Here is a 13,310-nt window from a genome sequence, read left to right as displayed (position 1 = left end):
TAGAAATTCTAAAAATAAGCAATACAATCATCCAAATCCCATACTAACTGTACCATTGAACACAAGCCGAACGGTGGCTAAGGGAATGTGTACTGTAACGGAAATAAGAACAGACGGAAATGCTGGAAGACGGAGACTTGAAAGCGTTTTCCAAAACTGATAAAAGGTATCACAAGAACCATGGAGTCACCAGAATAACACCCTATATTTGGACACCTTGCTAAACAGAATACTGTAAACCAATAAAGAGGGAGAAACAGATCACAGGCTCCTGGATTCAGATTTCCCAGCAGCCAGGTGACCCTGAAGTGAGCCCAGAGACAGAACTGTGGGTGGGTGGAGGCATTCACAAGCTGACAGGGAGAGTCTCAGAAATCCAGGTCCCCAGAGTGTCCACGAATGATTCTGAAAGACACAGGGCAGAGGTGGGTGACATGCAAGCAGGTAAGAGCGAGCGAGCTGATAAGCAAAGGAAACTTGAAATAGTTACCACACAAAGAAAACATTCACCATTCCAAGAGCTAATCAAGACACTGAATTAAGACACTGAAGAAATATTCAAGATGGGGAGGTTGCCGCAGGTAACACTATATAATTCCTTATCAAAAAGAGGGTAGAAAAAATAATTTAGGTTTGCTTGATTATGCATGAGAAAATCTGAAAATAATAAGGTTGCTTATTAAGAAAATAAGCAAAATATTTATGTCTTCTAAGCTGTACACGCATAACAATTACAAATGTCAAGATTGGGCCCTCTGGGATGGAGCGGGAAGAGGGAAATGCATGTAGAAGTCAGTAGGTGACTTGTAGGAGTTGAACTCTAATGTGTTGGGCATCAAATTCAGGTCAGCCAAGTTGACAGCAAGTTCCTAGACCCGCTGAGCCATCTCACTAGACCGGTTCTATCTTTTAAAGTAGGGGTCTGTGTATGGTGGTGCTCATTGCTCTTTATATTTAATCATGTCCAAACTAACGGAAAAAGAACATCATTGGTGTTTTTTCACTTTTTTTTTTTTTTTAAATCCTCAAGCTTTCCTATAAGCAGTAGTGTTTTTCAGCGAGGCTCTGTGTTTATCTCCCATCCTCCAGTAGGGGACATTGTCTTCTTTCAGTGGTCACCACTGGAGGTGTGTTGGAGGGGCAGGTGCAGCTGGCATCTGGTCAGGGAGGCTGTCCAGTCTTACTTACAAGGCACACAGTGGTCTCCTCACTGCCAAAGATCACTGGGCCCACAACAGGCACAGTGAAGAACTTGAGAAACTGTTCTTCAGTGCAAGAAAGTAAGCTTCTCAAAAACTAGATTTTCGTTTTTTCTCATTTAGAAGATAGGGAACAGAACTGTTATCACTTGGCAACTTGCTCACAATATTTCTTGTGTATATAAGCTTCTTCAGGAAATAAAAATGCTGGACCAGCCGGGCGATGGTGGCGCACGCCTTTAATCCCAGCACTCGGGAGGCAGAGGCTGGCGGATCTCTGTGAGTTCGAGACCAGCCTGGTCTACAGAGCTAGTTCCAGGACAGGCTCCAAAGCCACAGAGAAACCCTGTCTCGAAAAACCAAAAAAAAAAAAAAAAAAAAAAAAAAAAAAAAAAAAAAAAAAAAAAAAAAAAATGCTGGACCAAAGCCACTGGGAAAACACTCCAGTACCCAGGAAGCATGGTTTAAAGCATTAGAAATTAACTTTCCATCAGCATAGCAGTGCACACCGATAACCCCAGCTTAGTACTAAGCACCTGCATAACAAGTGTAAGATCCACACCTGACTCTCGGCACTGCACTAAACAATAACAATTGTGCTACTTTGCTAAGTAGCAGATACATAGCTCAAATTCGGAGTGGCTTCTGGTTGGAATCTCTTGTGACAGGCAGCAGCTTCCCGTCTCCCTCTCTTCAGGGAAAGAACGAAAGGGCAGGTGAGAGAAACAGCTTGGGCTTTCGGGCTGCAGCTCATTGGTGTTCCACAGTGGCCTAAAATCTGCAGCTGTTATTGCGATGTCCTGATTAAGTTCCCCCCTTACACACCTGGAATGTCAATTACAGGCCAATGAATCAGAGCTCTTTCTTGAATTTTAGTTTATGTAAACCTTCAATTAAAACACCTAATGGGGGAGCAATGAGTGGTTAGCTATTTCTAAGGATGGAGAGGTGAGGACGGAGCTTAAAATAGAAGCATTCTTTGGCACACTCTTTAAAATGTGCCTTTTGGTAAAGCTAATTTCTTTAAATGGCTCCAGTCTACTGCTGACAGGCCCAATCTGTTACTTCCTTCCCTTTCATGACTGGCCTGTTCTTCACAGAGCCCGATTTGTGTGGCTTCTGAGCAGTGAAAGAAAAAGAAACCAAAGCAGATTTTCAATACAGGAAGTGCTAAGAGCAAGAGAGGAAGGATTTAGCAGAGGTGCATTCTCTTAAAAGAGTAACAGGCACTCAGGAGGCATTCTTCCAGCTTTGTGCAAGACAGACTGAAGTACTTCTGGAATACAGCCACTGCGGGGTGTGACTTCAGCACGGTGGAGGCCAGGTCTCTAAAACACAGCAGTAAAGCCGCATCAACAACCCTGGTGTGCAGGTTTTATGTCGACTTGACACAAGCTGGAGTCATCTAAAAGGAGCCTTAATTGAGAACACGTCTCCAATAGATCCAGCTGTAGGGTATTTTCTTTTTTTTTTCTTTTTTTTTTTGATTTTCGAGACAGGGTTTCTCCGTAGCCTTTGGTTACTGACCTGGAACTAGCTCTTGTAGACCAGGCTAGCCTCGAACTCACAGAGATCCGCCTGCCTCTGCCTCCCGAGTGCTGGGATTAAAGGCGTGCGCCACCACCGCCCGGCTTTGTAGGGTATTTTCTTAACTAGTGTTTGATGGGTGAGGACCCAGTCCACTGTGGATAGCAAGTACTGGGCTGGTGATTCTGGGCTCTAGAAGAAAACTGGTGGTTTGAATAGGAATGGGCCCCATAGACTCTTGAGTTTGAATGCTTGGCCCATAGGGAGTGGCATTTTAGGTGTGGCCTCGTGGGAGGAAGTGTGTCACTGTGGGTCAGCCTTTGAGGTCTCATATGCTAAAGCTATGCCCAGTGTGGGACAGTTCGCTGTTGCTTTCGGATCATGATATAGAATTCTCAGCTCCTTCTCCAGCACCATGTCTGCTTGCATGCTATGCTTCTTGCCATGACGATAATGGACTAAACCTCTAAACTGTAAGCCAGACCCAAATAAATGTTTCCCTTTATAAGAGTTGTCATGGTCATAGTGTCTCTTCACAGCAACAGAAACCCTAAGGGCACTGTTGAGCAAGCCATGAAGAGCAAGCCAGTAAGCAGCACTCCTCCATGGCCTCTGCATCAGCTCCTGCCTCCAGGTTCCTGCTTTACTTGAGTTCTTGTTCTTTTTAATGCTGGACTATAAAGTGGAAGTGTAAATCAAACAAACCCCTTCCTTCCCAAGTGGCTTTTGGTCATGGCGATTCATCACAGCAACAGAAAGCATAACCAGGACACGTGGCTATTGACCGTCATCTAGAAATTGAAAATGTCAGGGTGGGCACTGAGGGTACAGATCAGTGGTGCGTTTCATGGTTCCACCCTGGGTTCCACTTCCAGCACATCAGAGGGGTGGAGTGAAGCTTACAGATGGTTGTGAACCATTTGTGTGCTTTGGGTCTTCTGGAAGAGCAACAGCTACTCTTAACTACTGAGCCATCTCTCCTGCACCCCCTTCTTTTAAGAATTTTTATTTTGTGTGCTTGCATGTGTGTGCACCACACATGTGCCTGCAGAGGCCAGAAGAGGGGGTCAGATTTCCTGGAACTGGAGTTACAGGCAGTTGTGAGTTGCCATCTGGGTGTTAGAAACTTCACCCGGGTCTTCAAGAGTAGCAAGTGTTCTTAACCATTGGGCATCTCTCTAGACTTTGCCTTCTCTTTTTAGTTTTATATTAGTTATCTATGACCGCATAAAAAGTTAATTTCCAAATCTAGTAGCTGTTTTAAACTGCAAACACCTTTGTTTTTTTGAATCTGTGTCCTGGGTGACTCTCACATACCTGCAGGTAAGGTATTGATGCAGCCACTCCATGGTTCCAGAGGCTGCTCCTCTTCTTGAAACAGGGTCTCACTATGCAGCCTTGGCTGGCCCGGAACTTGATATATACCCTTGATACACAGACCAGGCTGCCTGCCTCTGCCTCCCTGAGTGCTGGGACCAAGCCAGGACACAGACTCCATTCTTTACAGGATGAGGCAGTCGGGCCTTAGTTCCACTTCAGCTGCTGGACAGAAATTTCCATTTATCACACAGGCCTTTCTCTCAACATTGCAATTGGTTTCCTGGGCAGGAAGCCCAACAGTAAGACCGCACAAAGCAGCTAGAGGTTGGTCTGTCACCTTATCTCTGAAAGGACATCTGTGGCTAAGTCCTACTGAAGGACAGAGAACTATAGACGGTCCCATCTCAGAAGTCTCCAACTGTGAGTGTTTTTGTACATTGAAAGCCAGTGTCTAAGAAATTCCTTAATTGAATTTAAAAGGCTTTGGTTTTAGAGCTGAGCCAGTTGGCTATCTTGTGAGCTAATTATCTCATGAGGTGTGCAATAGCAGAGTGTCAACTCCAGGGGCCAAGAACGTCCATCCTCTTCCTTTTCAAAATTTGAGAACAGTTCTTTGAAATAGCAGTTAACACAATGCCACATGTTACTGATGAATAGAAGATATGTAAAGAAAGCATGGTTCAATACCTAGATTTCTGATAAAAATTCCTTCTAGCAACAGCATCCAGTCTCAAAAATGAAAAAAAGACATGTTTCAATGATATACTTGCTGGCTGAGAAGACCGATAGCACTGAATGTTGTAGTGAGAGGATGACAGATTGAAAGACGAGAGCACTTTCAAAAGAAACCTGCATCTTGATCCCAAATAATGCACAAAGTACAACTTCTCTGTAATTACTAGTGGAGAAAAACCTTTAGCTCCCTCTGTTCCTTCTTCCTTTGTTTCTGGGTGTGTCTGGTAACTGTAACAGTTAGGGGAAGAGGTGTGTTGCTTTCCTTGGCCGCCCCTCAGCGTATGTATACCTTCCAGAGATCTATCTGTTCATCCTCACTAAGTGAAGGCATGACGGATGCATTCTGCATCTCCAAGGAACAGCAAGGGTTGAGGATACAATACACCTCAGCTGGTAGAGCATAAAGCCCTGGGTTCTACCACTATCAAGACACAATCTGGATTTGGTGGCAAATACCTATAATCCTAGCACTGAGAAACTAGTTCAAGGAACATAATGAGCCAAGAGGGTAGTGTGGGAAATACTAAACCCTGCTAACAATGTACAACAAATATGCAGTTTCAAAAGGAGGCTCAGTGACTGGTGAGATGGCTCGGCAGTTAACAGCACTTGTGATTCCTCCAGAGGACCCAGATTATTCCCAGCAGTCACCGGTCTAACTCCAGTCCTAGGGGATTCAATGCCCTTTTCTGGCCTCCACATGCAGTGAACACATGTGCTCTATAGACATACATGCAGGCAGAGCATCCATACATATAAAAATAAAGGTTATCTTTTTAAACAAGAGATTCACTTTTATTTTTATTTATGTCTATTTGTGAAGATATACCACGCGTGGGTGCCCTCAGAGGCCAAAAGAACTGAAGCTGGAGTTACAGGTGACTGAAGCCAACTTAAGTCCTTTAGAAGAGCAGCAAGAACTCTTACCTGCACTGCTGAGCCATCTCTCCAGTCTCTAACTTTTCTTTAAAGAGTCAGAGAATCTTTAAAATTTTTGAATTTTTATTTTATAGTATACATTTTTACTTTTATTGAGATTTTAATTATATCATCACCCCTTTCCTTTCCTCCCTCCAACCCCTCCCATGTATCCCCTCTTGCTCTCACTTAGATACTTGGCCCTCTTTAATAGTTGATGTGTGTGTTGTCTATTTCCCTAAATCAATCAATCAGTCAGTCAATTGACTGATCTATCTAATTACATATCTATCTCCTACCTATCCAGATTGAGTAATGTTACTTGATGTTTGCTCTCAGGGCGATCGTGTGCTATTGGATAACCGACTGCTGTGCCCTTGCCCAGGGGAAACCACTTCTCCAGTTCTCAGCACTCCTTAGTTGCCTGTAGGTCTCACGAGCTTCCCCTTCCATGCATGCATGTCTGATGTCATCCTTGATGTCATGTTTATGTAGTTATGTTGGTGAGCCTTCGAGGATATAGTGTTTCTGACACTTCAAGGAGACATAGTCTCTCAGAACTCCTGGTATCTGGCTCTTGCAATTTTTGCACCCTGTTTCACACAGATCTCTACTGTAGTACAGGAGTTGTGCTGTAGATGCGTCAGTTGGGACCGGCTTCCACAACTCTGTAATTTGATCAGTTGTGGTTTCTGTAATCATCGCCTTCCACTGTACAGAGAAATTTTCTTGATGAGGGGTAAGAACTACACTTATCTGTGGGTATAGGAATAAATAAAGTGTAATTAGGCTTTGTATTGCTTTAGTAAAATGGCGGTTATAGGTTCTCCTCCAAGATCCACGACTTTACTAGCCCTGGGTATTTGGCTAGGTTTCCAGAACCAGGCATCATCTCTCTCTTGGTGAGTAGGCCTAAAATCCAATTAGAGAGTTATTGGTTACAAATTTTATTTTATGAAGATGAGTGTTTTGCCTGCATGTCTGTCTGTGTACGGCATGCATGCCTGGAACCCACAGAGCCAGAAGAGGAGCTAGATTCCCTGGAACTGGAATCTCAGTGGCTGTGAGCTGCCATGTATGTAGGTGCTGGGAATTGAACCCTGGTCTTCTGGAAGAGTAGTAAGTGTTCTTTTCTGCTAAACCATCTCTTCCCCATTCTATAACTTTATTTTTTAAAAGATCATCTTCTCTTAATTTAAAAGTAAAAAATGATTCTTAATTTTAATAATCATCCAAAGTTACTTTAACAAATAAATCTCAACTATGACTATTTTATTTTGAAAATAATAACAAATAGGAAATGCCTACTCTGTCCTAGGAAGGACATGTAAATTCTGATGCCCAGAGTGACCTAAATGGTCTAATTTTATACACCTTAGAAATTGAGGCAAGCAAGAAAATCAAAACAGGAGTTTTTATTTGCAGTTCAAGGGTTAAATACTTTAAAGTGCCAAATGTGGATTAAGCACATGAGAAGTCTTATATGATCTGGAAGTTCACCTTTAATAAAAATCTACTGCTTTAGAAAACAAGTTTAGGTAGTACTCACTATACGTGCACCCTCATCCTTAGGTTGGTGGGCTTTTTGAGCCAGTAAACCAATCTCAGAAAGATAGTCACAAGTATATTAAAAAGCTTAGTAAAGAAGAGCATATTACTAGTAGAGGTATATAAAACAGGTAATTGATGGTGCAGGAAGCTAAAAAGATATTCCAGGTCAGCTTGTCTCCTTATTGTGGTTCAGACTCAAATAATTCTCAAAACTCAAGATACAGTACCCCAATATTTATAATTTCTATAATGTACATCGTTTGTTCTTTTAACTTAAAAAAACATTACAAAAGCGAAAGCACAGGCGCTTCCTCTCTGGCATCACCCTGTGTGCTGCTAACCAGCACTGTTTATTAAGAATTCACAGTAATCACATATTTTTCAGGTACCAAGAAAGTCTGACAACAAAAAAGATAGGCTAGCAGTGTTCTATAAATTAAAAAGGGGGGGGGGTGGAAGCCACAATGTAAACAAAATTACAGCATTACATTTTAGGTAAGAACAACTTACGAGCTTTGCATAGAACATCTAGGCTGACGTTTAGAACTGTGACTTTAAACGCTAAGCAGGGAGGGAACGAGAAGCCGAGAATGAACACTGGGCTAGGAGTCCAGACATGTGGGAAGTCTGTCTTTAGGGTTTAGTCTTCTCATTAACAAAACTAGACGACACCATCTCTTTTGGATCTTTAAAAAGAATAAAACCTAAAGTTCCTTCTGTCCGGAATCAATGTGCCAAATCAGGCATATTTCTTTTAGTATTTTCAATAAAGAAACATGGACATACAGCAGACACCATTTTGCCACAAAGTGTAATCTCTGACTGCTAATTATTCCTGGAACAACCAGGCTTTTCTCATCTTCCCTCAGCAGCTGACATGCCCCGGAAATGAGCAAGCACCCTCATTAGGTAGTAACATAACTACAGAAGCGTTCAGGGATGCTGCGGTTCCTCAATGCTTAGCAATTATACAAAACACCACTAGGATAGTGACAAAGGTTCCATTAAATCAAAGTAAAGGAGCCATTTAGATCTCTGCGATATGAAATGTGAATATCCTTTGGCTTTGGTTAAATATTTATATTGAATATCCGTCCTCTGCAAAAGGAATAGCACAGTTTATTCCTATGTCTTTGAGATAGTGGTGGAGTAGGTTGTGGTCTGTGGCCACTGGGCACTGACTGCTTGTGCTAACCTTGGGATGCAAGATAGCAATGGTGATATCAGATAGCCAGTACTTAGTACTCTCCGGCCTGGGAGATTTTTACCACCCTCTGCTTTACATTTTTAGTCAGAAGGCATGTTTAACACTGGGGTAATCTGTAGGATGTAAGAATTCACATGAGGGAGGGGTACTTGATCGGGGGAGGGGGAGGGAAATGGGAAGTGGTTGTGGGGAGGAGGCAGAAATCCTTAATAAATAAATAAATTAAAAAAATGGCTAAATTTCATGGCGGTTGTTACTAAATTTATGGCTTTCACTTTAGCCTCTGAATATAAGTGTTTTCTACTGTGCAAAGAAACAACTTTCAGGTTTTTTTCGTTAGAGAATTTAGAATCAAATGACTGCCCAAGCTGAGTTGCACGAGATCATGCAAATCTACACTGTTGTTACATCCAGTGTTTTCTACAAATACCAGTGTTTTGTAAGTCTCTTCAAATTCCTTTAAAATAGGATACAGTGTTAAAATATATATATATAGCTACAAGTGATAATGATGAACAAAATCAAAGTATAAGCTCTATAACCTAAAAATTAAGAATGAGTAAGGCAACTATTTTTATGATGGCTATAATTTTATACAGGAAATGTTAATTTTTCTTTCTTGAGGTCACAGCTGTCAATTTAAGTATTTACTGTGCTGCTGGGACACCGGCTCACCAGTCTCATCTAATAAAATGCCGACTTAATAGCTGCTGAAAGAACACAGTTACTAATCTTTCTCTGGAAAGTTCAGTGATTACTATGTTTTGAAATTACTTTTTCTTTTTCAAGTTCTATTTTTAGAAGCAGGAATGTTTACTGGCTTAAAAAAATAAAATCATGCTTATGCTAAGTGTAGGTTTTCCTATCTTCTTGATATAATTTCCTTTTTAAAAATAAAAACGTCATACAGAGAACAGAGTTTGGGCAGAAAGTACATCACACTGAAGGTCACAGTTCTCAGCAATCTGAGAGATCAGATTTATGTAGTATTTAAAAGAATTAGTGAAATCTAGTGAAACCTGACATGTACATTTCATTTGAAAATTTAGTTCAATAAAGAAAGTGAGAATTTACCTCTTTAAAATAAAATTATTTATATGAGCTATCATTAAATATATGGATTCTTCCCCATACATACTTATCCAAAGTATTCCTGCTATAAATAATGTAAGTGAAGGATCATTAACAATGTATACTTTAATATAAGATTTCTGTTGTGATTTGGAACAATAAATACCACAGTGAAAAACTTATCACCAACTAAATACAGCAGCAAAGAAAGAAGCTTATGTACACGTCCCTATGACCAAGGTCTTTATAATAGTTTATGGTACAGTCCCATCACAGCCTATTTCTACATATAGTCTCTAATGTGAACATTCAAAGAAATCTGTCTCGTGTATCGTAAATATTGGTTTGATAAAGTTTGTACAGTATCAAATAATATCAAAAGTCTAAAAAACCAATGAGTTTCGATGTTTATAAATTATCATTTTATATACTTTATAAAACATAAGGTCAAAAGTGCTTTTTAAAAAAAAGTTGAAGTTTCTATTGATGATAATGGCTAGAAAAATGCACTGTTCCAAGCAGAAGCTATGTAAAGGCTCACACAGTTTCTCAGAGGACTTCTTTAAACTTTCACTAACCATAGTTACCATGTGCCAGAGACAAACCAATACCAAGAGAACAAATAAATGTTTTGGAAAGATGATAGGGAGCACAGATCTGACGTGAAGCTCTGCATGAAGCCATATTAAAGGCCTGCCCACAAGTGAATTCTGGGACCAATTACTGGGATGAATGTCTGTCACTGAATGAGACCCAACAGGAACGACTTCAGAGGTTGCTGCATGTCTTTAATCTTTCTCAAATCCCCAGTCAGGATTAACTGGTAATAACACACCCCAGGATTATTACTTTTCTAGCATAATTAAGATGAAGCATGATTTCAAGGTGATAAATCATGTCATCTATTGCTTCCCACATAAAAAGGTCTAAAGTTACAGTTATTAAAGACAACAGTATAGAAATGATTCCGGGAGAAATGAAATGTGACTGTGTTTGAAACTGCCACTCATCACAGGACTAGCCATACTGTACACATAAGAGCAAATACAGGCCCATGCTGAATACAGTGACGCTTTGTCCCCTTATGCAGGAAACCGAAATGGTAAAACCACAGGCAAACAAACACATCGGCGAAAAGAAAGACAAAAGGAATAAAAAGAAAAATCTTACTTTTAAATTTACTGTGGGATCAAATTGATGGGGCTGTGTGAACAAGAACAGTATCCTGATGTCAACACCTCCAGGCTGCTGAGCCTGGCTCAACATGACCACGCGCTCCTCAACTATTGAACTGTTGGTATTTTGTAGATAAGATACCAAGCAACGGATGATGACTTTTTCCACTGAATACATTAAGTTCCTTGGTTGGTTTCACATATATAGATTGCCTGAGATAATAAAACATCAGCATTATGAAAGATTATGAAGGTCTTTCAAATTCTGACAGAACAAGATTGGTTGCTGAGACAGAATGGGTGTTGGTGTAGGCTGCATACACATACTTAATAATTAACGCCTTAAGCTGACAATTAGAAGTCGATGGATATGGATGCTTGCGCAGAATCATCTCGCCCCCGGACATAAATTTCACAGGGGATCTCTTCCATTACTCTGTCCTCTAGAGCTTGTTCAGGGCACTCATGTGCTTGTTTGAAAGTGTAGCTGCTTTTTTTGAAGGTGCTATTAAATGTTTTCATTGGCTGTGGTTGTGCAAAATCATTTCGGAAGGGAAGTTCCATGGAACTGAGGTTGGTCCTGCTTTGTTTGACACTGGATGCTTGAGAGCCACAGTGGTGGTCATGAATGCACCGGGAGGCCGTGGAGGAGCGCCGCATCTTCTGGTAGTTGTCAAGTTCTTCTGACAAATCTGCCAGGTCTGCGGAAATCTCTTTCTCTCTTAGTGAAAATAGTTCATAATGAGGAGGATCAAATACTTCCTGGAACCCAGTTTTATTGAATGCAGTTTTACAAGCCATTACCTTTTTCCGGGGCTGTTTCACTTGTACTAAAATAGAAATAATGAGAAGAACCAAGACAATCCCTGATGTGATGCCAATAATTGTTCCATGAGTTTTAGTGATTTGTTCAAATAGTCCAGCTTTCTTCTTCTCTATAAGAAAGAAATGTTGAGGTTTTCACAATTCATTAATAGGAATTCCAGCACATATTGACTAGACATTTTTCTGTAAAACAGGATATTTGATTCAAACATACCAGAGAAAATTCAACTGAAGAATTGTTTTTGTTTTTTAAACAAATAGAAAATACTATTAACCATGATTTTCGAGTCAAGTAACAAATCATGATATAGCTAGCTAGGAACAGAAAAACTCAGCTTCCTTACTCAAAAGGTTCATAAGTGCTTACAATCTGCAAATTACATTAATATAGAAAATGTCAAAACAAATACTCTTGATCTATCAAGTTTGGTTTTCTGCTGTAAGGCAGATTTGACAAATGCTGCGTTGATTCATATCTGTGGGATCAAACTAACAATCCAGGTGTACTACCACAGCCTACTGTTTTGGAATGATAAGTACTTGCCAAGTAGTAAGTGTTGCCTTCAGACTACACCATGTTCCCCCAGTAAGATATTTATTCATCCAACGCTCAGGAAAGCGAAAGACAGATATGTTCTATTTCTCCAACTATGCAACAACCAAGCTACAGGTATCTAAGGCCTCTCATCATCATATTTGCACTTCAGAGTATATGTTAGAAACACAAGTAACTCGATGAAGGGAAAAGAACAAAGAAAGAAAAAGCACTCTCTAATGCATTGCTTTACATCACTGTGCTCATCTATCAGCTGGTCTTATCAGTTCTTCCATTCTCGAGGTTGTCCTCCAAACTATCTAACTCCACAATTCAGCAACAATACAGGGCAAAAAATATACAGATACACTTTTCACTCTACAAAGAAATGCTTTAGAAGCCAATTATTCTTCAAGAATGTTATTATATCAGGTTGTGGGGGCATGCGCCTTTAATCTCAGCACTTGGAATGCAGAGGCAGGTGGATCTTTGAGTTTGAGGCCAGCTTGGTTATGGAGTGAGTTCTAGGACAGCCAGGGCTACCAAGAGAAACCTATTCTTCGGTAAAAAAAAAAAAAAAAGAATGTTATTATGTGCTATAGCAACTATGCTAAGCATATCAATAGAAAAAGACTTTTTAGTTTGTTTCTTATGAAAGGAACCCCTACTCCTCACAGAAATGCTGGCCTTTGCATCAGACTTACCTTTACAGTGGTTCTCATCCCAAGGGTACGCACAGTTTTGAACACCATTACAGACCAAAGAATTGTTGATGCACATGTTGCTATGGCAAAAGAAAGTACTGCTTGTACAGGGAGCTGTAGGAAGAAAGAAAACTAACGTTGCTAAGAACAGTGACATAAAGATTAAAAACCTATCTTTATTTATTTTGTACTTCAGAATTTGACTTCAGTCTGGTGTGAAGTCACATGTCTTTAATCTCAGCACTTAGGAGGCAGAAGCAGCTGGATCTCTCTGAGTTCAAGGCCAGCCTGCTCCACAAAGTGAGTTTCTGGACAGGCAGGATTATGTACAGAGACCCTGCCTCAAAGTAAATAAATAAAGAATTGACTTTATAAGAGTAATTTCTTAGCTTAGAAATTTCCATGAACACAATGTAATATACAACCAGCAAGACCAGGGCCAATATTCTATAATTCTGACTCATACAACTTTTTGAATGCTGGGCACCAAGAGGTTATTTTCAGTGTAATGACAATATGAGTATAGTATATGCCCCATACTTC

At 40.4% G+C, this 13,310-nt stretch overlaps 1 protein-coding gene across 4 annotated transcripts in view; it reads right to left on the bottom strand.

Annotated features, from left to right (window-relative positions):
• Neto2 (neuropilin and tolloid like 2) overlaps positions 1-13,310 on the bottom strand; it is an 81,690-nt gene that overhangs the window by 11,134 nt on the left and 57,246 nt on the right. For 2 of the 4 annotated variants that reach the window (XM_041650115.1, XM_041650114.1), the window contains exons 8-9: positions 12,768-12,881; positions 10,687-11,638 (exon numbers count right to left, since the gene is read on the bottom strand). In XM_041650115.1, the coding sequence (XP_041506049.1) occupies positions 11,058-11,638; positions 12,768-12,881 (695 nt within the window). In that variant the 3' untranslated portion in view covers positions 10,687-11,057. Of the gene's footprint in view, positions 1-6,585; positions 6,612-10,686; positions 11,639-12,767; positions 12,882-13,310 lie in introns of those variants that run through there. The other 2 variants (XR_005974161.1, XR_005974160.1) reach the window with 2 other exon arrangements.

Source organism: Microtus oregoni, unplaced genomic scaffold (assembly GCF_018167655.1).
Source record: "Microtus oregoni isolate MIOR12 unplaced genomic scaffold, Mior012 000004F_ref0000308, whole genome shotgun sequence".
Classification (NCBI taxonomy): Eukaryota; Metazoa; Chordata; class Mammalia; order Rodentia; family Cricetidae; genus Microtus; species Microtus oregoni.
The sequence above is the reverse complement of the archived record's forward strand: the minus strand, read 5'-3'. Positions and strand labels throughout refer to the sequence as shown.